The sequence below is a fragment of the Anomalospiza imberbis genome, chromosome 7 (assembly GCF_031753505.1).
Source record: "Anomalospiza imberbis isolate Cuckoo-Finch-1a 21T00152 chromosome 7, ASM3175350v1, whole genome shotgun sequence".
Classification (NCBI taxonomy): domain Eukaryota; kingdom Metazoa; phylum Chordata; class Aves; order Passeriformes; family Viduidae; genus Anomalospiza; species Anomalospiza imberbis.
In genome coordinates, this window is record NC_089687.1 from 30,554,542 (window position 1) to 30,579,863 (window position 25,322).

A 25,322-nucleotide genomic window follows, 5' to 3' on the forward strand; every position below is an offset into this window, starting at 1 on the left:
GAGGGGCCGGGGGATGGCACTGGCGGGGTGAATGCCCGGTGTAACTAAAGCGTGCCGCTTCCTCAGACTGCCCCCTGCCCGCGGGACACCCGCCGAGCTTTGCGCTTTGGTGTCCTTGCACCTGGGGAAACAGGAGGTGTCTGCTAGCGGTCTTCATTCCTGGCAGGGACTCCCCGGCTCCTCTGTCGCATCCGCTCCCAAGTCCAGCTCTGTGCTCGCTCTCCACAGCTCACCCTCTCCGACGCCTCTCCAGACCTGCCCTGCCCGAAGCGGACCCCTGTCCCCGGCACGGCGCTGACGCTGTCCCGCTGATCCCGCCGGCCCCGCGCCTCCAGCATCGCTGGGCGGCCTCTGCTGAACAGGTGCGCTGCTCCCTCCCTCCCTCCCGCGGGGCTGAGCCGCCCGGCAGCGGGGGAACGGGGCACGGAGCCGGCCGAGGGCTGCGGCGGCCGCCCGCGCCCTTTGCTCCCGAACCCCGCCGCGTGGATCGGCCGCGATCCCCCGGGAGTGTCAGGAAAGGAGATAGAGGAGGGCCAGGAAGGAGTCCTGGGGTGCATCGGGTGGCCAGCAGGTCGAGAGGGGTGAGCAGCCGCCTCTGCTCAGCCCTAGTGAGGCATGTGGAGCGCTGCGTCCAGGTCTGGGCTCTTCGGTACAAAAACCACGAGGAGCTACTGGAGAGAGGGTCCAGGAGAGGTCACAAAGATGATGAGGGACCTGGAGCACTCTCTTACTAGGAGAGACTGCGGGAGCTGGACCAGTTTAGTCCGGAGTAGAGAAGACTGAGAGGGGATCTCATCATTACATATAAGCATTCAAGAGAATGGTGCCAGATTATTTTCAGCTCCAGCTATAGGATGAGAAGCAGTGGACACAAACTAGAACACAACAAGTTCCACCTCAACATGAGGAGCTTTACACTGAGGGTGGCAGAGCGCTGGAGCAGGTTGCCCGGGGAGGTCGTGAAATCTCCCTCTTTGGGACGGCTATAGCACACTCAAATGCTGTGTTAGCTGTCATCTGGAAAGCACACCCATCAAAAGCCTCAAAGCCCTCACTTTAAACATAACATTTTTAATTCCTTTGCTTCTCACACCTAGCACACGCCACTCAGTAGCTGAGGGCACTGGCATATAAAAGCTAAAGGATTTGGTAGGAAAGGGCACAGAAGATAGTCCTTCATCCTGATGCTGCCTGTTCTTTTGGATGGGTCTTATAAGCAGCCATTAAAAATGAAGATATGAGTGGATTTGCATCTCACCCCCCGTATTCTCAGCCTGGGCTGTTCCTTGGACATATCTTTACATGCCATTTCCACTACAAGCTGATAACCTGCAGCTTAGAAGGCTAAGTGATCTGCTTCTAGAGACCATACATCAGAGCTAAAGGCACTCTCACAAAAGTGTTAGGACTGAGAGAAGTCATTCTGCACAGTCTTAGTTCATTTAAGCACCCTGTATCTGCTGCACAGGTTACTTGAATTTAGCCTGAAAATACGATCATGAGAACTAAAACACAGAAAAAAAAAATTTTTCCATTACTTCTCAATTTAAAGTGACTTGAGATGTAGTCCATTTTCAAAGCAGGCAAGTGTGGACCAGAATAGCAACTGAAAATGGGCACTTAGAGGGCTCTGTAATTTTTCACTCACACTCTTGGTGCTGGGGAATGCATCTGCACAAGCAAAAGGTGATACTCCATGATCAGGATCTCAATTATGCAGAGTACAGGTATCAAACATAGAGGTCCTCATTCACATATCTGCTAAGCAAGAGAGCAGTAACACTAGCAGTACCCTAAATGCTACGCAAATGAGTTCAGAGGAAAAGAAAAAAAAGAAAGCACCACACAGCCACTCACTTCCCCTCCTCCCTACATGGTGGGATGGGGAGAGAATCAGAAGGGTAAAAGTGAGGCACTTTATGGGCTGAGATAAAGACAGCTTAACAGGTAAAGCAAACGCCATGTACACAAGAAAGCAAAAGGGAGGAGTTCAGCCATCTCAGGAAAGCCAGGCTCCATCACGCCTAACAGTGGTTTGGGGAGACAAGCACCATCATGCAACATGTCCCCCTTACCTCCTTTTCCTTCCCCCAGCTCTATGAGCTTGATGCCACGTGGTCTGGAATGTCCCTTTGGTCAGCTGGGGTCAGCTGCCCAGCTGTGTCCCCTCCCAGCTCCTTGTGCACCCCCAGCCTCCTCACCGGTGGGGTGGGGTGGGGTGAGGAGCAGAAAGGGCCTTGCTGCTGTGTAAGCCCTGCTCAGCTGTGACAAAAACATCCCTGTCTTACCAGCACTGCTTCCTGCACAAATCCAAAACACCCCCATGCTAGTTACTGTGACCAAAATAAACTTTATCCCAGCCAAAATCAGCACATCCTCCAATTTTGTCAATGTTCATGAAAACTTCAAATTAGTTATTTTTCACCAGTTCAGTCTGAATACTACTTAAACATTTGCACTGACCTTTTTTTTCACCCCTTCCTCAGAATGTCTCAGTGGTATCAACTACAGCAACTTGATTCCAAGTTTTTGGAGCAAGTTCACCAGCTATATGATGACAGCTTTCCTATGGAGATCAGGCAGTACCTGGCACAGTGGCTGGAAAACCAGGATTGGTAAGCCCGGGAAGTAATTAGGCTTTGGGTTGTGTGATAAGCACAAGTGCCCTCTAAGTGCCCTCAGAAGAGCAGTTACAGGCAGCAGCAGAACGCTGGGGAAGCAAGCTGCTAGGTGATCCTTTGTTGGTAGGATGCTGCAGTAGCTGTGTGGGCGCACCAGCCTGTGTTCCTGCTCCTTTTCAGGGCTTTCTAGAGGGGCCTGATACCTGGAGTAAGTGTCCTTGCTCATAATGCTCTCAGTGGTCCAGAACAAAAGTGGCTGTTTTAAGACCAATTAGTTACTGCCTTGGTAGCATCAGCCTCTCACTCTCCAAAGACTCCAAACTTCTGCCTCTCACTACTCCAAAGACTTTCTGTGGAGTGTCTTCTCTTTGAGGAGTGGTACAACATGCACATGCATCAGGGTCACTTTGAGGTTCCTGATGTCATGGAATGAGTAAATGAATTTGAACAGAATGTGGCAAAAATAATAGAGAAACAACATTTCTTTCCTTTACAAGGAAAGTAAAGTCAGTTAAGAGAATGAAACTAGCTTACATTTGAAGGTATTCTCAGTGCTTGCATATTCTGCAACTGAAGTTGGGGTTTAAAAATCAAGTTCACCTGTATGTATTTCTTGGCTCTTGCATTGGAAGTGTATTTAACCCAAGTATGCTTTAAATTATTCCAGGGAACACGCAGCCAACAATGTATCATTTGCTACACTGTTATTCCATGACCTGCTGTCCCAGCTTGATGATCAATTTAGTAGATTCTTGATAGAAAACAACTTTTTGCTGCAGCACAACATAAGGAAAAGCAAACGTAATCTTCAGGTACACCTGGGTTATCTATACAATCTACACATCTATATGTTATCTATATATCTGTACACGTGCTTGATTTGTTTCAGTGCAGTTGAATGCCTCTAAGCAGCTACCCTGCTGTGAGGGATTTTCACAGAAGATGTGGGAGAATCCTGCTTTAAAAGCCAGAATTCAAGCTCCATTTTTGTTTTGATTGGCTACAGTTAGAAAGTTACGGTTTAATTATCAGCACAGTTACAGTTTGAGAACTCTAGGAAAAAGAATACCCCGCAGTGTAGCACCATCCTGAGCAGGGCAGGACTCAGTCCCCAGCACATTTCAGCTTTGTGTGCAGGTAAAACAATAAGGTGGAATTTGCATCCAGCCTGGACTGTGTGTTAAACCAGCAGCCATACCAAGGTGTGGGAGGGTGGCTCTTGAGGGATGAGCTCTCTCTAGGACTGTAGTATCCCACATCTCCCAGCAATGTCTCTGACCCTTTCCTGTTGTTTGTGCCAGTCCTGTCTCTTTGTATGCCAATGAATTACAATGGAAACTCACTCTTGGAGCTGGTTGTGGCTGTCACACCCTGTAATCCTGGAGCAGGCTATGACCAGTGTGTTCCCTGAGGCTCACACTCAGGTCATACCCTAATTTTTTTTGCCTGTCTGAAAGTTACTGAAAGACAAAAAATTATGTGTATGGACTTTAACAACAGACTTTGTCTGTAATGCTAGGATAACTTCCAAGAAGACCCAATACACATGGCAATGATCATCCACAACTGTCTGAAAGAAGAGAGGAAAATACTGAACTGTGCCCAGGCATGCAATGAGGTAACAGTCTTGAAATGGCTGCTGCAGTTGTATCTTCCCTTGCCTATTATTTGGGACAAGGGAAGTGGATGAAGACTGGCAGGGGGAAAAGGCTGTCCTCTCTCTGCCCAATAACAGGTTCCTTAAAAAAGAGAAGAGTGAGCACTGATATGTACCAACTTGAGAATGCTATTTTGTACCAGCTGGACAGCATGGCTTTTTTCTGCTGAATGAAGCATTTGAAGGATAAATGGCCAGGAAATAATTTTTATTCCTTGAGTGACGTAAAAGCTATGCTGGTTGTTTTAATGCTTCTGTAGTATGATGTAGCCTGATGTGCCAATTGGATTTTATTTTAATAATTAGTGCTTAACTCATATATCCAGTAAGATTTTAGGTTTGTTCTTCTTCATTTTACTCCCCAGTTTACTCTCTATTAAGCAGCTGAGCATGCTTCTTTGGACTATCTCTGGAAAAATGATGCCTCATTCTCCTTCCCACATGTCTCCAAGTTTTTCTTTCTAATTTTGGTGGTGTTTTGGGGTGTTTTTTTAGTGAAACCCTTTTCTTTCTTCTGAATTATAGGTAAAGCCATATCTTCTCCTTTGTCATCTATTCTCCAGCTTCTCACCTTTTTTTTTCCTTTGCAAGAACTCTTTTGCAATAAAAAATCTGCAGTTGGGAAAGGCATGTAAACTATATAGATAGCTGCATTCCACTTATGTAGAAATAAAGTGATGACTGACCAAGCATGTTAATTTCCAATATGGAAATACCTCAGTTTATAGCAAGGCTTTGAATGTGCAGCGTGGGAGGAGCACATGGGGAAGGACTTTCAACAGGGGACCCTTGGCAACAGTGTCCAAAGCAGCTGCTCTAAGAGTGTGACTCTGAGGGAGCCCCTGTAGCTGCAGCACAGCTGTTTGGTCCTGGCAAGTGACATGAAGCACTTGTTGCTGCCTTTCCAATATGCCATAAATGTGGGTCATCAAAAAGGGAAAGGGAATTACGGAATGATTTGGATTGGGAGGGACTTCAGAGATCATCTACCTTCCTCTAGACTGGGTTGCTCAAAGCCCAATACAGCTTGACTTAAATCCATGATGGGGGACCTTTGGCAGTTTACTAAAATAAATACTTTGTTTCTTTCAAATTCAACTGAATTTGATTTTTTTAATACTGCAAAATTTTTAGTATGATTTATCAGACCAAGCCATGCTTCCTCAGGTTGTTTGTCAACAAATGCCACTCATTTACATTAATGAAAAAAGTTATGGCTCACTGTGTTTTGACTCGTTCTGCTTCTTCACTCAGATGGAAGTAGGGAATGTACAGAACACTGCAACTGGGATGCCAGACAAGCAGAAGGAGCTTGATACCAATATTAGAACTTTAAAAAGCAGTGTTAATGTAAGTATAATATAACTTCTCTCAGTAGTGTTTGTTGATTTGCAGATGTTGAAAATTAGACTTGATAAAATGACAAATAAAAGTAAGGTGGGGTTTTCAAGTCTATAAACCAGGGATTTCCTGAACACAGGAAGTACCTTGTGCCTAAACTTTAGCAACAAAAGCATTTTACCCATCTGAAGTACTAGCAACCGAGGAAAAAAAAAATCATCTTCAATCATAACTGACCAGTTTATTGCTAACTAGATGATGTACTTGTTTTAGCATATAGACATTTGTCTTAATAAATACAGGCACAACAGAAAGCTTTTCTCCAAATAGTACATAAGAATTTGAAAATTTAAAATGCTGTGTGCTGTTCCAAGTTTTACCACTGTAGCCTAGGTTCTCCTAAACTCTGTGAACATATGTGGCTTGACCACAAGGGCATTTGCATACTTTATAATTAACAGATTTCAGTTAGTTTTGAAGGAGGAAGGGTGAATAGAATTTGATGAAATATAGAAATATTTCCTGTTAGTCCAGGAACAGCCATTGCTACAAAACTGGATTTCATGTCTGTCAGGGCTGGTACCAGACAGTTCCTAATCAGATGAAGTCTTGCATTACTTGAAAATATTAAATAATTGTGGACACACTCACTCGTGCATTACAGGATGTGGAGCAGGACATCAAGTCATTAGAGGATGTGCAAGATGAATATGACTTCAAATGTAAAACCCTGCAGAACAGAGGTGAGTCATTTTTCAAGGACATCCCCTATTGTATACAGTTTGTCAGAATAAACTGCTCTTTATGTCAGGGCACTGAGCCTAATGATACACAGCCAAACTTACTGGTAATGTCCCTTGTTGATAACTCTGCTTCACACTGGTACCTAAATTTCTGCGTCTGTCTTTTGTTCCAAGTAAGAGAGTCTCCTTGTTAACACAGCATTCCTTCACCCTTTACATCCCTTTGCCACTAGAAGTAGCAAACTCTGTAGGCTCTGTGACTGTTCAACCATACACTTCATTAGTGATGTTTCACAAATGCCAAAGCAGCTTTAGGTTTTTTAGGCTCTTGTGTACCAAGGCAAAACCACTGAGTCCTCACTGGTTTCATTATACAGCTCTGTCTCGGTTGTCAAATTCTTTGTTCTAGAAAAGGCTTTAGTTTCCAACACAACTTGGCAGAGCTGACTATCCTTCAGAGCAGGGACATGTTCAGAAGATACTAAGGGAAGCACTGAGCCACAATCTAGCTTTTTGTATTTGTCCCCTTCTCACCTCAGCATTTCCCCCACTCGTCCTTCAGCACTCCTTCAGCTTCACTCACATTCACAATTTGGATTTATTTTACAGAACATGAGTCCAGTAATATGTCTCAGGAGGAATACAAGAAAGAACAGCTAAATCTCCAGCACATGTTCTTATCACTGGACTGCAGGAGAAAGGTAGTGTTCAATTTTCTTTCAGAATCAGCAGCTCTTCATCTTAAGCACATGTTCATTTTCATTGAATTGACATAAATTAGCAGTAGGAAACTTTTTTAAGGTCAGTTGAACTGAGATATTTGCAGGGTTTTGCAAAAGAGATGAGCACTAGATAAAACAGTACTTAGTTCTCCTGCATGAAGTATTTCTAATACACAGGGTAATCTCAAATTCTCTGTAGGAGGTGGTGAATAAGATAGTGAAGCTGCTGAAGAGCACAGAGCAGATACAGGCTGCCCTTATTAATGATGAGCTGGTGGAGTGGAAGCACAGGCAACAGACAGCATGCATTGGTGGGCCACCCAACGCCTGCCTCGACCAGCTGCAGAACTGGTAAGTCCTTTGTAAGACCACATTTAAACCGTGTTAAGAAGCAACACCACATCTAGGAAATATACTGATTATTTATATGATCTTTTTTCATTCTGTCTTAGCGTAACTGCATTCATTTTATTACCGCACCACATTTCCATTGAGCACAAAGTGTACTCCAGGCACTGCCATATCCTCAGGGACAGTCACCTGGCTGGTGCCTCTGCACTAGAACAACATAAAAATGTGCTAAAAGTAATGAGATGGTGTCAATTGTAGGTTCACCATTGTTGCTGAAAGTCTACAGCAAGTTCGTCAGCAGCTCAAGAAACTTGAGGAACTGGAACAGAAGTTTACCTATGACCCTGATCCCATCACAAAAAATAAACAATTTCTGCAGGACCTAACACACAAGCTTTTCCAACAACTCATCCAAAGGTAATAGACCATAAGGATCTTTTGGTGTTACCATGAATAAACAGGTGAAGAGCACCTTCCCCTACTGTTCCCTCAGTATTTTCTGCATACAATCTTTTCATTTTCCAAGGTTTTCATAAGTTTGTCAAACATTAAATTGAATTACTGCTTTTGAGATTTACCCCATCTAGGATTTCCACAGGTTCAGGCCTAAGGAAAGGGTTTTTGTTCAGTCATTATTTAAGTTAGCAGGCGCTTTGCTGCAGTACACATTGATTATAGAGTCAAAACTCCCAGTCTGTTAGTCTACTTCTCACTTCAAGCTTCAGCCCTGCAAAGTTCAAGTGAAGAGAGGCAAGAAACAATCCGCATCAAGCTGTGCCCAACATAGATACACACAAGATTCTCCAGTCCTTTGTCACTGGACACATCATCTTTGCCTCCAGCATGAGGAGGCCAGCCCCGCCTCTGTACCACCTTTATGATGCAAGTTACTGTAGCTGGTAGCTGCCTCCCATAAGATCACAGACCTATTCTGTAAACACACAATAGACAAAAATTTGGGGTGTATCAAAACAGGTTAGCCTCAGAAGTTTGTTTTGTTGGGTTAGCTGGCCCTCATCAAATCTCCTGCTAGTGTATCCATCTCTTGGGCATGCGTTGTTACACAGCACTGTCACTGTAAGAATTCAGGAAGCCCTGGGAATGGCAAACAAAGCAACACTCCTCACTTGCATCTTGTTTCTTACCAGCACAGTGTTTCCTTGCTGTTTGATTTCAGGGAAGTGTGATGTAGCAATCTCCCTCCTCAAGCCATCAATGTATTGCAGAAAAGCCAACACTTATAAAATCACTATTTCTAGCCATATTGTAACAATTGAAAGGCACTGATTCACACACCTCTGTGTAGACTGAAGCTGAGTGGATAAAGTGTATAGTATTACTGGTAAATCAGCATTCTTTTAAAGTTCACTTCTATGTAGTTTCTCATTTAAGAACAGGACAGATAAATCATAGTGCCTTTAACCTGTTCTTCCCATAGCTCCTTTGTGGTAGAGAGGCAGCCTTGCATGCCAACACATCCTCAGAGGCCACTAGTCCTGAAGACAGGAGTGCAGTTCACTGTGAAGCTGAGGTACGTTTCCCCCTTTCCCTTTTCTGCGGTAAGGCTTTCCTGTCACTGGCTTCCTGCAGCCAAGAGGATTGCACAGCCTGCCTGCAGCCCAAGGGCTGAGGCCAGGAGGAGGGAAGTGCCATGGGCAGGGGCTTTCTTCTGGCAGAACTTAACTCACATTCAGCTTTTACCCTTTCCCAGAAGTGGTGTGTACCCAGTGTGTGACAAACACAACCAAACAGCAAGAAGACACATGCAGAGCACTTTGTCATGCCAAAGAGTAACTTATTTGCCCATTTACTTTTATCTCTAAATGCTGTGTGGTATGAAGCAAGCTTGGAACCTCCAAGCATGTGACCACCAAGTGTACTTAAATATCTGTGGTAAGCCACACAATAGCAGAGAACCCATATTTTTCAATTGCTGATGTTAAAAAAAAAAACTTCTCTTTCCAGATTGCTGGTGAAACTGCAGGAACTGAACTACAACTTGAAAGTGAAAGTTTTATTTGATAAGTATGTTGCATTTATTTCATCCCTCTTATGTAATGGTAAAGTTCCCACACTCAGAAACCCAAGAGCAGTCACATTAGAAGTGTTGAGTAGGCCAGCAGCAGGCTGCTTCTCTGCAGCATCCTTCCCCCTTTCCTTACCCATTCCCTTGCCCTACATCTCTCTCTGCCCCCCAGAGACATGTCACAAAGTGCAGATGGCCTCAGCTTCTCACCGTCAGCTCCACAGAGAAGAGCTCACTACTGCTAAATCAGACACAGGGCAGCACCTGGGCAACAGCCACTCTGCTGGGGTGTTTCACCTGGATTAGCATGAGGTGACAGTGTAGAATTGGAGTCTCATAATTCAGTCACATCTCTAGAATCCCTTACTTTTTGGGTAGAGTCTAGTAAGGAATATAGTTATTCTGAAGCTGCCTTTGAGTAAGGGGTATAATCTGCCTACACGTAACATATGACATGTTCTCAATCAGAGAAAAGAATTACAGCAGTTGAATCTGCTGTATTTTGTAAGGAGTTACAAAATACAATACAGTCTTTTGTATTTTGTAAGGAGTTCAGGTGAGTTTTGCACTTACTTCAAGGGCAGGGAAAGAAATGCGACAGGCTGTCCAAAATAATGACAAGAAAGAAAGTGGGTTTTTGTCTTCCCAGCCAAGTAATTTTGTTCACTTGAAATGGCTCTAGGGTCTAGAAACTTGCCTAGAATAGTAAAAAAGTAAAAAGGAATTCTTATGTGGTTGTGGGAGGTGAGTCTTTGAGAATTGTGCTAGATAGAATGCAGTTCAGTAAAATCCCAAGTGCTGGGAAAGCCAAGTCAAGTGATGCAGCAATTTATTGAACAAGTTTAAAGCAGATTTAGAGTGGCAGAACTATATTTTTTTTCCCCTCAGAGCAAGAGTTACAATCTTTATAGCAAAAGAAAGTAGTTCTTTTGATTATAAAGCTCCCATAGCAGTATCAGGCCTCAGTAAAACACAGGCTGTGTAGCAAAATATTTATTTTGACTGCTTTAACCAATTGCCTCATCTTTTGCACAAGAATTTCACAAAAGCATTTTACCAGTTCTCAATCAGCACTGTCAGCTACTAAAACATGCACATTTTCTGTGTCTTTGGCAGACTCTTTAAAAGATTATTTTGTCTTTTTTTTTTCCTTGACAGAGATGTAACTGAGAAGAACTCGGTCAAAGGGTATGTGGCATCAGACTTTGATATATTAATGTTAGGTTCTTTCAATGAATGTGAGATTTAATTACATTTTCTCTCTCTTTTTGTAGGTTCAGGAAATTTAATATTTTGGGAACAAACACAAAAGTAATGAACATGGAAGAATCTACTAATGGAAGTCTAGCAGCAGAATTCAGGCACTTGGTAGGGGGTTGGTTTTTTCTTTCTATTACTGATACAGCCACTTAATTTTGTAGTAGAGCCTGGTAGGAAGGAAACAAAATGCATTTGTTACTGAAGTCATTATTCATTTTTGTGTAAAGAGGAACTGTGATTCTCTCTCCTTTTTCTTTGTTCTGTCCTTTTAAAAATATTTTGTCTGTTTCAATCAAAATGTGATTTCTTTAACTGAAAAAGGGACAGGAATGCAAACGAGTATTTGCTGCCATACAGCTTATGCTGCAATGGGTTCTTTGGAGAAGGAAGTTATAAAAGCCTAGAAAGGCTGGTTTGGGCCTTTCAGAGGACGCTCCATAGGTAGGGAGGTTTGGAATAGTTTAAAGAGCATTGAGTCTGGAAGATGAAAATTGGCAAGCAGTGCACAGCTGCAAGAAAGTCAGTGCCCTCGACAGACCATGGGGCATTTCTGATCTGCAGATTGTGAGAGAACACTTTGGTTCCTTCCGCACAGCAGGAGAGGAAAAATGCAAGTCCAGAACCAGGGCACATGGAACTCCACCTTCATTATCCAGAACTGAGGCTGTCTAGAGTTTATCATCTGATTCAGAGGGGTACTTTGATAAACCAGTATTCCATTTGATCCTGATTTCATACTGCTTCTGTTCTTAAAAGGCCTCTTGCATAAAGGCATTGTATCATAACTGTGCAATATCTTTTTTCACAGATGAACAGTTTGTAAAAGGGTAGTAGTTACCTAACAGTTCAGTCCTTTGGCTTCCACAGCTGAGAACCAAATAGAATCAGAAACTAGTGCAGCTAGTTTGCATACAGTTGAGCAAGGGGAACATGCAATTGGAACTCTACCACTTTCATTTGTGGCTGCCTCTAAAGAGTGACAGGTTTTTTTGTTCCTTTGCAGCAACTGAAAGAACAGAAAAACACAGGGAGCAGAACAAATGAGGTAAGCAGCACTAACCTTTGCTTTGTAAAGTTTTAGCATAATACTAACAAGGCATTCATTTAAGACAGTGCTCTCTGCTTAGACCCATGAAGACACACATGGGATGAGAGATCATAGGAGAGGAGTTTAGTGTTTCTACAAAGTGATCCATGTAGGAAGAGTCTGCAAGGAGAGCTACTGCCAGAGTGGCAGTGAGGGACTCTCCCACACTGGCATATGCCTTTCACAGAGCTTCCTGCCAAGCACAGATTTCTCTACGGCTTATAGGTAGTAGCCAAAAGAAACCCAAAAAACATGCCTGGAGAGACAGATTTAGGAAATCAGCTCTGTCACTTGACTTTGACTTGTAAGCTCTTACTGAGGTCTAGAGCATGTGACCATGGGCAGAAAAAGGTTTTCCTCATGATAAAGCCCCATTACTTCACCCTAGGAATTTTCAATCCCTGAAAAGTTTTCTTATATTTTTTTGAAGGGTCCTCTGATTGTAACAGAAGAGCTTCACTCTCTGAGTTTTGAGACACAGCTGTGCCAGCCTGGTTTGGTAATAGACCTAGAGGTAAGTCTTAGATCAAACAGATTTTTTTCCTCTTTTTTTTTTTTTTCTTTTAAGTACTGGGACTTCAAGTATTTTTAGTTAATTCAAATTATGGGAATGAGATTTCACAAAAACTCTATAGACATAGAGAGAATTCTGTCATATATCTGGGTAAATAAGAATAGATGTGCTTTGCAAAATGTCTGATACCAAGAGGGTTTAAACCACAGGGTTGGTTATCAGTTTACATTTATTTCAGAAGCAGTCTGCTATGAACTCTACTGTCACTATCAGTGCTGTCATAACTGACACTAAATGAAAGTCTTTATTAGACAAAAAACACCCAAGTGTTTCCAGTATTTCATCATATTTTCTCCCCTACATACAAACTTCTATTGAAAAAGTCAAGATTGTGCAATCAGGGAATTAAACCAGAAATGGATGTGTGGATAATCTCAAGAAGGATTGTGGCAACAATGCAGGGTAACCTGACATGTTTCCTTTTGTGCCCCTTTCAGACCACATCCCTTCCCATTGTTGTGATCTCAAATGTGAGCCAGCTGCCCAGTGGATGGGCTTCTATCTTGTGGTTCAACATGCTGTCTACTGATCCCAAGGTATTTGCAAGAAAAAAAGATGTTTTATCAGGCACTATGTCTAATTTTCAAGCATTGTTTGCAAGTGGCTGCTGCATTTTAGCTCTGCAGATGACTCACAATGAATTTCAAATGTAGAGAGGGGCAGTGACTTTCCTGACCTAAACAGAGCAATGTTTGAAACCCACATAAGGGTAGTGTGCATGTATTCAGGATATACAGCACGCAAGGAGAAGCCAAATGAACATTCAAGAACTCAGTTATGGTGCACTTGATTAATCCAGCAATTCTTCCTGCTGGGAGAAGACATATCCCGAGCCCTAGAGATTGCTTTTTCTGGTAAAGAGTGCCTGGAAGAATTGCTGCCTGCTTCTGCAGAGTTTTTTCAAGCTCACATCCATTCTTAAATCTGGAGTTTGTTTTGGCAATATAAAAATTCAAGTGGCATTCCAAAATTAATTTTTGTTAACTATAGCTTGTATTTTTCTCTTCCATTCTAGAACCTGTCCTTCTTTCTGAATCCACCTTGTGCAAAGTGGTCTAAGCTTTCTGACGTTCTGAGTTGGCAGTTTTCTTCTGTAACAAAGAGAGGACTAAATGCAGATCAGCTGAGCATGCTGGGAGAGAAGCTTCTTGGTAAGGTCTGCTTTCATCACAGATGGCCTGTTTGAACTGAAGCTAGTTCTACACCTTTTCCTGCAACCTATTTTAAGTGTTCCTTTCCTCTCACAGCCTTCCTCCTCCTACAATATAGCTTTGTAGCAATGAAGCATTTTCCACTTTTCAGTATGGCAGGGTTTGTAAATGAAATCATGTCATGAAGAAAATCTGCAGTTCTAACTTGGGAGCTTTATGCATTACAGCAACACAGACTGGGCCTAATTCTGCCTTTTGAAGTAACACTCATGTTTAGTCAGTCTATGAAGGGGATGTTTCTTGGCACCTCTCAGGTTCTTTTCTTTTTAAATCCACCTCCATTGATTTTAACTTCATGCATGCCCCCAGCTACAGTGGGGATTCACTCTGCATAAACACAGTTGCAGTGTCAGCATGCAAACACTATCTAACTGCTAAAGAATATCAGACTGAATTATCTCCCACATGAGTGTCCTTAATAAAAGCCTCATCAGCCATGGGGTTTGTTTCCAAACGTCTTGCAGTTTGCCTGAATAGGCAGGGCACTTTACACTGCTACTCATTTTGCACAGTAGACTCTAGAGGAAAAACACTATTGATCAGTATATTTCACCTTCCTTAAGTGTCAGGAAAAAATTAGATTTAAAGGTATTTCCTATTAGTGTGTCTAGGTGGCAAGTACAGCATTCCACTCTCTAATTCCCCCAAGACATAAGATCTGACAAAAAGCTGTTAATTTCTTAGATTCCTTTTCAAATTTCTACAAGGAAAATAGGGGTTTTTATTTTGTTTAATTAACCAATATAAAAAGACCAGTGATATATTTCTATGACAAATTTACATTTCAGAACTACAGGGATTTTGTTCAGCTGTGGTAGGGTTGCTACTTAAATCTTCTTTCTACAGATAAGAATATTACCCAGCTGAAAAAAATCCTGATTGCTGAATACTGCATATTCAGGATTCCTCAGGGCAAGGAGGCAGAGCTAGCAGGGTGCCAGGGCACAACCTGGCTGCTGTTTTTGCAATATGAAAGTTTACAGAGTCTTGATCTCTTAACACCAGCAGTATCAGTAACAAGCTCCCTAACCCAGTTTATTTTTAGAAAAATGATAGAGAAAAGCATATTTATTGGAAGCCATGGCATAATCTTTAAGAGGAAGAATTTGGCTGTGACTACAGTCAGGGTCTGCAAAGTTCCCAGCTATTGTAGGCCCAGCATAGGACTTTTCTTTGTGGTTTGGATATTAAACACTGTGGACATACAAACAAGGCTTAGGGAAACAATTGCAACTGGAATAAGATTAGTCAGTGATTGGGGCAGACCTAGGAGTCAAGAGTTTCTGGGGCAAAAGCCTGCAAATCGCCAGAATCAAGGTAGGAAAGTGCTTAAGGGTCTGCTGAGCCTGCAGAGGAGCTTGTGGGCTGCAGTCTTCTTGCTGTGCTGGCAACAGCTGTGCAAAAATTCAGTTTCCTTCCTGGAAGCATTTTGAAGCTGGCAAGTGTTTGGTGCAGCACAGCACAGAAAATGTCAGGATGGATTGGTTCCCATTACACAAGGACTGCTCCCACAGGTTTGGGTATTGTAAAACCTCCCAGAGGGGAACTTGGCAACCTCCCCTGCAGTAGCTGTGAAAGCACAGCAGCCTGCCCTTCCTTTTCTTTCTTAGTCAAACAGCTGGCTTCCAAATAAACACTCAGAACTTGGTTTTCTAAGTACTTTTAACCTTACTAAGTAACTTATGGAACATGACTGATGTCAAATGTATTGTGTTCAGGGCCAACAAACGGAGCATCTCAGGATGGCCTTATTCCTTGGACAAGATTCTGCAAGGTATGCACACAGTTTTAAAAACTGAGATGGAAGAGGGATCTCACTTTATTGTGTGTTTTGTTTGGGCTTTTTTTGTTTGTTCCCCCTCCCCTCCCACCAAGGTGCCTACTTTTCTAGTAGCATCCCCTAATTATTCTAGAACTTACATGGTCATGGGAGGCTTTGGTGGTGAGGTTAAAGTAGCAGCAGGAGGAAAAAGAGCTTACAATGGCAAGGAGTAGATGATTTTGAGACTTTTTTTGATCCATGTAAACTCCATAGGGGAAAAAAAGTATCTTTCAAACACAGCATCTCCATTATTATTAATGCAGCTGGTATTAATAGAATAGTTCTCCATTCTGACTATTACAGAAAATGTAAACAAAAAAACAGCAAGATAAACAATTCTTCTGCATCTTAGTGAAGGACATTTCCCAGACCAGGGCAAACTGGATCAGAGTGAGGATTAACACAGGGTGGCCAAGAGGGTCAGGATGATGACAGAAAGCCACATCATGGGGTTTCACCCTGGCTGAAGCAAGACAGGAGGACTCTTCACTTTCATTTTTGCCTTAGACCCTAAGTTGGTATAGATAAGTAGGAGATCACAGCAACCAGGAGCAGACGCCACGGGAAGAGCAAGGCTCTGGTGACCTACAAGCACTCAAATTCATTGATACAGATCCCTCATGAGACATTGAGATCCAGGTACCAACAGAAAGTGTCTCTAAGGTCTTCTGCTGGCCAGCCCAGTTAAAACCCCAGTGGCATGGGTTTGCATGTCCAACAACTCCAACAGGGATAGCACCCAGGCAGGAACAAGAGCCTTTTATCTGCTCTTAGACCAGTGTTGTTGCATGTGAGAGGTGATGGATCACATATTTGTGGGACCGGGAGGCTCAGACAGGCATTTTAACTCATGTCTCATTATCCCTATTCTCCCCCCTCCCATCCCTGACTTTCCATATTCTGAATTTCAGGAAAATATAAATGATAAAAATTTCCCCTTTTGGCTGTGGATTGAGGGAATCTTGGAGCTTATTAAGAAACATCTCCTGTGTCTCTGGAATGATGGGTAAGACCTTAGTGAATTTAAAGACGTGGTCATTGCCTCAGACTTCACTTTTAGGCTAGCAATTGCACCCTCAGGGTGCAGAGGGTGGATCTTGAAACCAGAAAAAATCTGAAGCAAATGAATTCTAGTAGTGAGGAAACCTCTGATAAGGCAACTGCTAAAAGCAAGAACATCAGATCACCAACTTGTCCCATTTAAGTCACAGAGCAGGGCTTTGAATGTTAGATTAGATTTTGTTTTGCCTCTGCTCCCACTGTAAGTCAGTTCTTTCTACATCCTAGAACATAGCCAAGAAAAATGGAAGCACAAGAATGTATAAGTCCTAGTGATATCCATTTTAAAAACCCAAAAACCAGATTCCCTGCCCGAAGAGAGTTACTGTGAGCTGCCTGGAGGTGGCAGCAGCCAGACTCAGAATGCCTGTGCCTGCACCGTGTGCCCAGAACCCAGCAGTCTTCACGGAGTTTAAGAGTATTACCAAGTAAAAGGACTCTGCCAGATGGGAACACAGTTCCATTTGCCCTTTAATACTGCTTTAGTAAACTTTTCATTCTGGGATTTCCGATTTCAGATGTAATTCTGCCCAAACTAGGCTTATCCAAAGTCACAATCCTGCGTTTTATCTTTAGCCACATTATGAAACCTCATCAAACAGCACACTCACAGTGGAGCGTCCTGGTATCTCACACTTCTGCAGGATCTGCAGCAGCAGGGTTGCTTTGCCGTACTACATTCAGCAGTGGGCTTCACAGTTTTACCCCTCAGCTCCAGAAGAGCTCTGTCAAAGCCCTGTGCAGTACAAGCCTTGTTTCCCTGCCCCAAACCTCCCCCTTTCTTTGCTGAGGGCGCTGCAGTGCAGTGGGAATATTTGTCACCATTACTGAAGCAGAGTGGCAGTTCTGGGTTTGGGATTACATGTGGATTTGGTACAGGCTCAAAGAGCAGAGACTGCCCTTGTATACAAAAGAGTAAATAATACAACCTCAGGAGCACTTGCCTTTCTTCATGCTTGAGAGATAGGAAGGCAAAAGACTTCCCTTACACACAGGATATCGACTACTGAACACATTTGTTACCTAAAGCATGTCATTTAAACCAAACAAAACACAAAATTCACCAATCAAACCCCCAACCCCATAAAACAGGGCAGCTTACTGCATCTGAAACTCTGAGCAAAATTATGATTGTTTAGGGGTTTTATGTGCAAAACCCACTTTCCCTAACTTAATGCACTCAAGGACAATCATAGTACTCAAAGGATCATTATTGATGGAGTATTTTCAGGAATAAGAAGCAGAGAAAGCTTTGGGGGGAAAAAAAGCCAACAAAATCAAAATACCAAGCAACAAACCAACCAAAACCAAATAGTTGGGGCTTGGCTAGGGTCATACCCTGGTACTGACTTGAACTACTCTTTCCCCAGTACCTGTCCAGATCAGTCAGTCTCAAAATTACCACACTGGCCTCCTTGTCCATGCAATAACATTTGCTGAGCACAGTAAGTCACAAAAGTTTGACAGCTCCTGTATAAGACATGCTCAAGGCCTAAAGCAAACCCCACACCTGTAAGAGTGCAATCTGGCAGCCAGCAAAGTTTGTTTCATCAGCCAAAAAGGAGAAACAACTATTCCTCAGCATACTTTTGAAGCTAAAACTGACTGCTAGCTGGGATCTGACCCTGTTACACACATGTAACTTCACTTCTGCTCCCACAGCCCAGCTTTGACAGCAAAATGGACAATCATTTTTGTTCCAAGTTCAGAAAGATGTTTGTATAAGCCCCCAGGCCGAAGTGAGAGTGCTGAGGGAAGCTGTGGTGATTCACAGCTGCCACGAGGCATGAATCACCACCTGCCTGCAGCCAGTCAGTCCTGCTGCCAGCTGTTCACAGGACAAAGCCTTCTGTGAGGCTTTCACCAGTACTTCAGCTCTTTTAAGTGAAGGAAAGCTTTATAGTTTTCCTAGCTAGCCCTGCACAGCTTAGTTTTTATACTGGGGAGTAACTCAGCTCTTTCTTTTCAACATTACAGCTGCATTATGGGCTTCATCAGCAAAGAGAGAGAACGTGCTCTGCTGAAGGACCAGAGCCCAGGAACATTTTTATTGAGATTCAGTGAAAGCAGCAAAGAGGGAGCAATCACCTTTACCTGGGTAGAGGAATCTCAGAATGGTAAGTCAGCAACAGAGACCCTTTGCTGATCTGCTTGCATCAGAACAAGAAGTCTTTATGCCCTTCTCCTCCACCCTGAGAACCAGCACAACACTGTCCCTGGCAGCAGCAGGGCACAAGCAATAGCAGGGACACACCATACTTGGGGTAACTCAAGCCACACAATCATTTGATCAAGGTTTCAGGTCAGACAAGTAGCACTTCCCAGGTCTTGCTTCTGGCCTGGAAATTGGAAAGGAAAAACTGCCCAGACTGTCTTCCCTGCCTCTTCAGGCTCTCTCCTAGCCTTTAGTATACACACAAATGCATCTCCTTCCAAGCCCAAATGCAACCTTCCTTCCCCCCTCCTCCCTAGATAAATTACATAGTCACCTCATTTTCCAAGTAGTTCTCCTTCCTCCCCTTGTCCAAATGGATCAATGAAGAGCTTGCTTCTTCATTGAGCTGGATTAGTTTCTCAGCCTGTCTTAAGGAAGCCTGGAGGCATCACATTTACAGGAACTTAAAACCTCCCTTATACCCAGTCAGGGCTCTCCCCTTATCACAGTCATTACACAGCCCCACCTGCCAGCATGGGGCAGCTGTTGACACTTCACTTTGATGAGCTCAAAACCAGCAGCAGGTGGAAGAGAAACTGCTGAGTGTATTGGGTGACTTCTTTCCCTTTGCTGCCTTCGTATCTGAGACATCCAAAAGTTTAAAAGAAGGCTGATAGTATTTGGAGCATTCAGGAAGGCTTATATGTCTCTCCTGATGATTCATAAAAGCCTCAAGTGGTGTATTTGGGTCAAACTCCCTAATAGGCAGCAGAGTTTGAATTACATAATTTGGGAGAAGGTTAAAAAGGCAGCACAACCTAAATTGCTTAATGAAATATTGCAATTAATTTCCATGGACAAGTCACACCAGTCATTCTGAATGCAAAGCACATCAAGAGCCATCACTGTGTGCTATCCCCCCCCAGGCCTCCCTACCCCACAGAACAATGATGCTCCCTTTGACAGGCATTAAATACTTCCTGCAGCACTGTAGGTGTCATCCAGGCAAGGCTTCTGCTCAGTGAACTCTGAACTCGTTGGAAGTGGCTGCAGCTTTTCTGGACACTTTGAGAAAAAAACTTTGAAGCCAGGTTTAAGAACTGCTGCTTCTCTCCTCTGCAGAGCCACAGTTCCACTCAGTAGAGCCGTACACCAAGAAGGAGCTCTCTGCCGTGACCTTCCCCGACATCATCCGCAATTACAAAGTGATGGCTGCCGAAAACATCCCTGAGAACCCACTGCGATTCCTGTACCCCAATATCCCCAAAGACAATGCCTTTGGCAAATACTACTCCAGGCCTAAGGAGGGTGAGTGCTATGTGGGGCTCATGCCTTTTAGCTTGTCTGGTTGTTCCTGAGCTGCTGGGGCACTGCACAATTTCTGTGGCATGGGAAGAAAGGGAGCAGTTGGCCTGAATGCCTTGGCAGCCCATCCCATGTTTCTAGGTTAAGAAAAGGTTTGTTTTTAAACAGGCTCAGCATGAGAGTTAATCAGACCAAAAACTGAAACCCCCTAATTGTCACTGGCCCTCCAGCTCAGCTGTTACGTAAGCCCGTGAGCTGTTCCAGAAATGTAGGCTCCCACTAACAGCCCTAACTATGACTGGTTATGGGAGGGGTTTCTTTGCCATTTTATGTAGGAAAAACTGACTAAAAATTGAATAAATTAACCATAGTGCTGTAAAATGCATGACAGAGAGACTTGCACATTATCTGGGTCATAGGCTGTATTTTTGGTACAATAAAGATGAAAATCTGATGTAAACTTGCTGAGAAAAAAACCCACAAGTTTTCTTTCTCTCCTTGAAGCACCAGAGCCGATGGATTTGGATGGTCCCAAGGGAAATGGCTACATCAAGACTGAGTTAATCTCTGTATCTGAAGTGTAAGTTCTCACAAAAATGCTGTATTTTTAAGAACTGTTCATAAGATTTTAGCTGTAGTTCAAGTCTCTTCATACTGTTTAAGCTGTAGGTGCCCCTGTCAAGTCTTTCCTCTTTGAGAATCTGATCACAACACATTAATGCGTTGCTGTGTTCAAAACACCATTTTTAGGTAAAAACCCTAGAAACTTGCAGGGAGTTGTACTGGCAAGTAATTTCTTGAAAAGTACGTTCTCAAAGACTCATTGGACTTCTTTTGTTAGGATGTGTACCCCTGAGTAGTCCGAGTTTTCATTTAAAGCCAAGCTGGCTTTGCAAAGCCTGGTCTTCCTCACAAGAGGCCTGGTTAGGCCTTTCAGGCCTTGGAGCCAGACAGGGTAGCCCAGCTGTGCCTCGTTTCTTTAGCAGTTAATCCATGCTCTCCTCCATCAGCCACCCTTCCAGGCTGCAGTCTCCAGAAAACCTGCTGCCCATGTCTCCCGAGGAGTTTGACGAGGTGTCTCGGATGGTGGGCCCCGCAGAGATCGATACTGTGGTACGTACCCGGAGCCAGCCTGGAGCCTGAGGGTTCGGTCAGAACTTGCTTCTTCCCTTCCCCCCCCCCACCTCAGACATACCGCAGACACTTAAGGAAACCCTTGAGAAGACATCATCAGCACAGGAAAAGCTGGGGATCCAGAGTTAGACTCGGATTGCCAGCAGTTTTCAAATGTGTCTGCAGGGAGAAGGGTGAAGGACAGGAGAGCAAAGGTTCCTGTGTGTGCCTAGCAGGTGGAAGAAAGACGGCAGGGGAGGAAGGAGTATCCCTGTAGTGCCTCTGGCAGGGTCTGTGTTGGGAGGGCCCTGAGCAGAGGTGGTTTGGAAGTGCTGCCCTGCCAGTGCAGGCGAGGTACTGCTGTTAACAGAGCAGTGCTGTCCTTGCAGGGTGTGCTTCAGAAAAAGAAACAAATTAAAGTAGCTGAATCCTAAAATGTGAATCAGCGTGACCGAGGCAGACGGTGGTCACGCTCTGTGCTTTGCAAAGACTTGAGAACCAAGGCTGGGCCTGTGTAACGGAGGTTTCCTTTTCTCCTTGCAGATGTGTACACATATCCAGCTCTGAGCTTTGGCTGAGCTTTCCCTGCGTCATTAGCACGGCCGATCCGCTTCACGCATTCTGTGCTGCCGTCAATGCCTTGGTGACAATGCTTCACTTCTTTGGTTTCTCAGCCTGAAGGTCCAGCAGCTAATGGGACCTAATGGGAATATCAACAGCAGCAGCCTGAGCAGCCTCCTTACGTGCATATCTTTGTTTAATTAGCAAGATACCATGCCAGAGTGGAGGAGGAGGAAGGTGAGAATGTGAGCTCCTCAATGACAGCGATGGCAGAAACAGGCATTCACTGTTCAACAAATGTTTAAAAGTTAACTGTACATAGAAGGCTTCAAAGAAAAGCTGGTTCTTTTACAGAGGTTCTGTTCAGAAAGCTTACACCTTGAATTTTTGTCTGCATCACAAAAGGGAAACACTCTACAGATACCATGCCACACCAAATCCATGTGCTGCTGAAGTTTGTTGTGCTTTTAGCTCTTCTGGGCATGGCCCACTGAGAGAGCAGAAGCCCAAAATGTTACCCACATTTTATTTTCACAATTTTCACAAGGCATAATCTTGTGTAGGATTGTGTAATCTTGTGTAGCACAGTCTTTCTCAAAAAAAGCATTTCTTAGGACACCACCCTCAAGCTGCATTGGCACTTGCAGAGCTTGGAACCCAAGGTGTACAATCAAGACTAAAGCCTCTGCAGACTGCAGTCATCAGATAAAATCAGAACCTTCTCTTAGAAAACTGCAAAAGGGATTGAAGTACATTTTTATTTACTGTGCCTAATCTGCCAGGGTGAGGATCTGGTCGCCCTTATCTTTTGCAATAATACAGATAATGTAGGTATAATGTAAAATGTAGGTATAACAGGTGGAATGGAACTCAGTTTCTCATGCATTATGAACCAGGGCATTTATTTAACTGTTAATTTGAATAGCTAAAAGATTTTACAGGCTTTGATAATGAAATGGTTTTGCAATTAGGGGTAAGGCAGAGGAAAGTGAAGAAGTTAAAGTTCATCCAGAGCAATGGCTGCAGGATATGCAGACTGCAGTGCTTAAAGGATGAAGCTGTGCTTCCACCAGAGGAGGAACAGGTTGGTTTCTCAGCACGTTTGAAGGCTATTGACAGCTCTCAGTTAAGAGGCAAGGCTGTTCCAGGCAGCTGGTCTCTCTCTAAGGGTACCTATCAGTGCAGGCTGCTAATTAGCACGGAGCTGAGCAGGGGGCAGCAGAGCACTCGTGCTGCACCCCATCTGTCCAGGTACAGGAACAGGGCAGCCACTGTAGGGCCCTGCCTGAGCAGGGGGGTGACAAGGTGACCTCCTGAGGCCCCTCCAGACCCATCAGCTGCTGTTTGGGAAAAAAAGGACTGCTTCAGTTTGGTGTGTTGTGCCCAAGACATCTGATGTGCCCCCTGAAAAAGCTTTAAATCAAAATTAAAGGACCTAAAGCATATAACACATGTATTTAAATGAAAGCATCGCCAACACATATTTAAAAGAAAGCATTGCAAACTGACTTATTTTTGGTGCCCTGAGTTACTGAGATTAACAGTGCTACAGGAAATGACATAATGCTTTTATGTTACTGTAACTAGCTGGATGTGTATCTGTTGCTAATACAAAAATGAAGTTGTTTTTTGAGCTATGCTTTGTATTCATGTTCTACAAGTCATTTTATTCTTCAGTTTTGTGGGACTTGAAGCAGTGGTCTTATTCACAGCTTGGTCTTTCCATAGCCAGTAGTTCTAGAAGCAGTGACTTTTCCTTGATGGAATATTCTTTTATATATTTTAAATAAATATAACTGTCAGTTGCCACTTTTGTCCTCTCTCTCGTGTTTTGGCTCCTTCTATTATAAAGTGGATGTGCCAGTCAGTATTTTACTACTCTGTATCTCATTTTAAACTTATTTGTTCAGCTACAGATTTACAGCTCTGAAGCCCAAGGCAGTATTGATGCTTTTAATTGTTGCAGGTCTGTCTGCACTGGAGTTCTTAGAAGGTGGCTGTTAGCTTTTTTTTATTACTGCTTGTATCACCTCACTCGTGTTTCCATCCCCACACAACCTTCAATAAACTGAACTTGAATTTCTAATTTGAGTCCTCAGTAGGATAACTGATCTATGGCTCATCTCTCTGGGTTTCCAAGATGGACCACTGCTGTTTTTCTCTGGCTAGTAAGTGACAAAATCCCTCATCTCACACTTGTCAGGCTTTTACATGAACTATACAGCCAGAAGAATAATAAAGAAAAGCAATAGTTGGCATGATGAAGGATAGCAGAGTAAGTCAAGAGAAAGCTAGACCTGTTCAGAACACCTGGCCAGAATTCCAGCATTTACAAGAAGCAACCAGTGAAAGGACACAGCTCTGGAAGTGTAGGTTTCAAAATAAACACCAAAAAAATCAGAAAAACACTACATGACAGAAATTCATTCTGATTTCCTGTATGCTCTGCGCAATGGAAGTGACCAGAGTACGTTTTCCAGGACAGCCCTCCCACAACTGAAAACTCATTTCAATGGCAGTCCCACAGATAACCAATAAAACCCACCAGCACCACCATCCTCTTGGTATTTCCATTTATTATGCTGTAAAAAGCAACACTATCTGGATTTTATTTCTTAAAATAAATAACTTTCATTTTCAGAACCAGTACAGCTCAAGTTTAGATTCATTCATGGGAAACTGCTAGAAATACATTCATCACTGTCTAGTCCCCACAATACAGAATCTAAAAGTCAAGATCAGCCCAGTCAGTTACAATGACCAGAAGTACACTGCCAGTAAGTATAGTCACGGATAGTCCAGCTCTGAAGCAAAAAAAAAAAAATCTGGTACAATACAATTTGTTCACAAAGGCTAATTAATGCTAAGACTACCACAATATTTCTGAGTACAAAGCATTAAGTTAGCTGAATGATTTTAGGTTGTGATACAGAAGAAACATATATGACATGAAAACAAAGGAGTGGGGGGAATCTTCTTTGGAGCATAAGGAAGTCAGCGTTGGATAAGATAACCAAAAGCTATTTACTGTAAAATCTACATGTCAGTGTCATGAATGATAAACAGCCAAACCAATGTACTGCATATATATTTATATTTATATTTATAAATAACGCCATGTCTAAGTAGCTGCATCGCTGAATTGGACATTACAAAATAATCCATCTTCTCACAATGAGAAAATACTAAAACTAACCAGCAAAAATGCACTGAAGCTAGGACTGGCTAAAAGCACTCGGTATGAAAGCATTAAGTTTAGGGACAGCTATGATCTTCAATGTTAGCTCAATTACAATCCTTTTGGTTTTGGTTTGTTTATATCATGTGTACTATATAATATACCTATGTTTAAAAATGCCAGTTTGAACAATGCAATGTCAGTTAAATAAAGCTAAATCAGGTATTTTTCCGAGAAGCTACAGAGTGTGTTGTAATAGGGGCAAAATAGGGAAGATTAGCACTGAAATTCGTAATTTTGAACTAGAATCCATCTGAAAATATTCCTTTACACTGAAGACCATAAATCTGTTGCCTTGTGCCCAGTGACTGATGTGGGTCAACAAAGAGCCAGAGGCCATTTAATTTAGTTCTTGTTTACAAACGGGGGTGGCTGTGAGACAGGATGTGAAGAGAATGGGTTAAAAGCCTTCAGAAAAATAGCTGATCTTCCGAAGAACAAAAAAAACCCCAAAAATAAACAAAAAACAAACCCAA

General features: G+C 43.1%; 1 protein-coding gene and 1 long non-coding RNA gene across 10 annotated transcripts in view; one reads left to right on the forward strand and one right to left on the reverse strand.

Moving 5' to 3' along the window:
- Positions 1–19,287, reverse strand: part of LOC137477393 (uncharacterized) — an 85,351-nt gene extending 66,064 nt beyond the window's left edge. For 6 of the 8 annotated variants that reach the window (XR_011000972.1, XR_011000971.1, XR_011000967.1 and 3 more), the window contains exon 1: positions 18,964–19,287. This is a non-coding gene — a long non-coding RNA (uncharacterized lncRNA). The remainder of the gene's footprint in view (positions 1–18,963) is intronic. The other 2 variants (XR_011000968.1, XR_011000966.1) reach the window with 2 other exon arrangements.
- STAT1 (signal transducer and activator of transcription 1) lies at positions 342–24,519 on the forward strand. Of its 2 annotated transcripts, XM_068196354.1 has the most exons (24): positions 342–362; positions 2,487–2,615; positions 3,289–3,433; positions 4,141–4,239; positions 5,533–5,628; positions 6,284–6,362; positions 6,972–7,063; positions 7,284–7,435; positions 7,694–7,852; positions 8,874–8,966; positions 9,401–9,460; positions 10,620–10,649; positions 10,736–10,829; positions 11,725–11,766; positions 12,239–12,322; positions 12,820–12,918; positions 13,398–13,533; positions 15,312–15,367; positions 16,327–16,421; positions 18,452–18,591; positions 19,752–19,937; positions 20,439–20,514; positions 20,945–21,047; positions 21,591–24,519. In XM_068196354.1, exons 2-24 carry the CDS (start codon positions 2,488–2,490, stop codon positions 21,612–21,614), a joined length of 2,268 nt encoding a protein of 755 aa, XP_068052455.1. In that variant the 5' UTR covers positions 342–362; position 2,487; the 3' UTR covers positions 21,615–24,519. The 2 variants fall into 2 exon arrangements, with proteins under 2 accessions (XP_068052455.1, XP_068052453.1); XM_068196352.1 differs by lacking the exons at positions 342–362; positions 21,591–24,519 and having other exon boundaries at positions 20,945–21,101.
- The last annotated feature ends 803 nt before the right edge of the window (positions 24,520–25,322 follow it).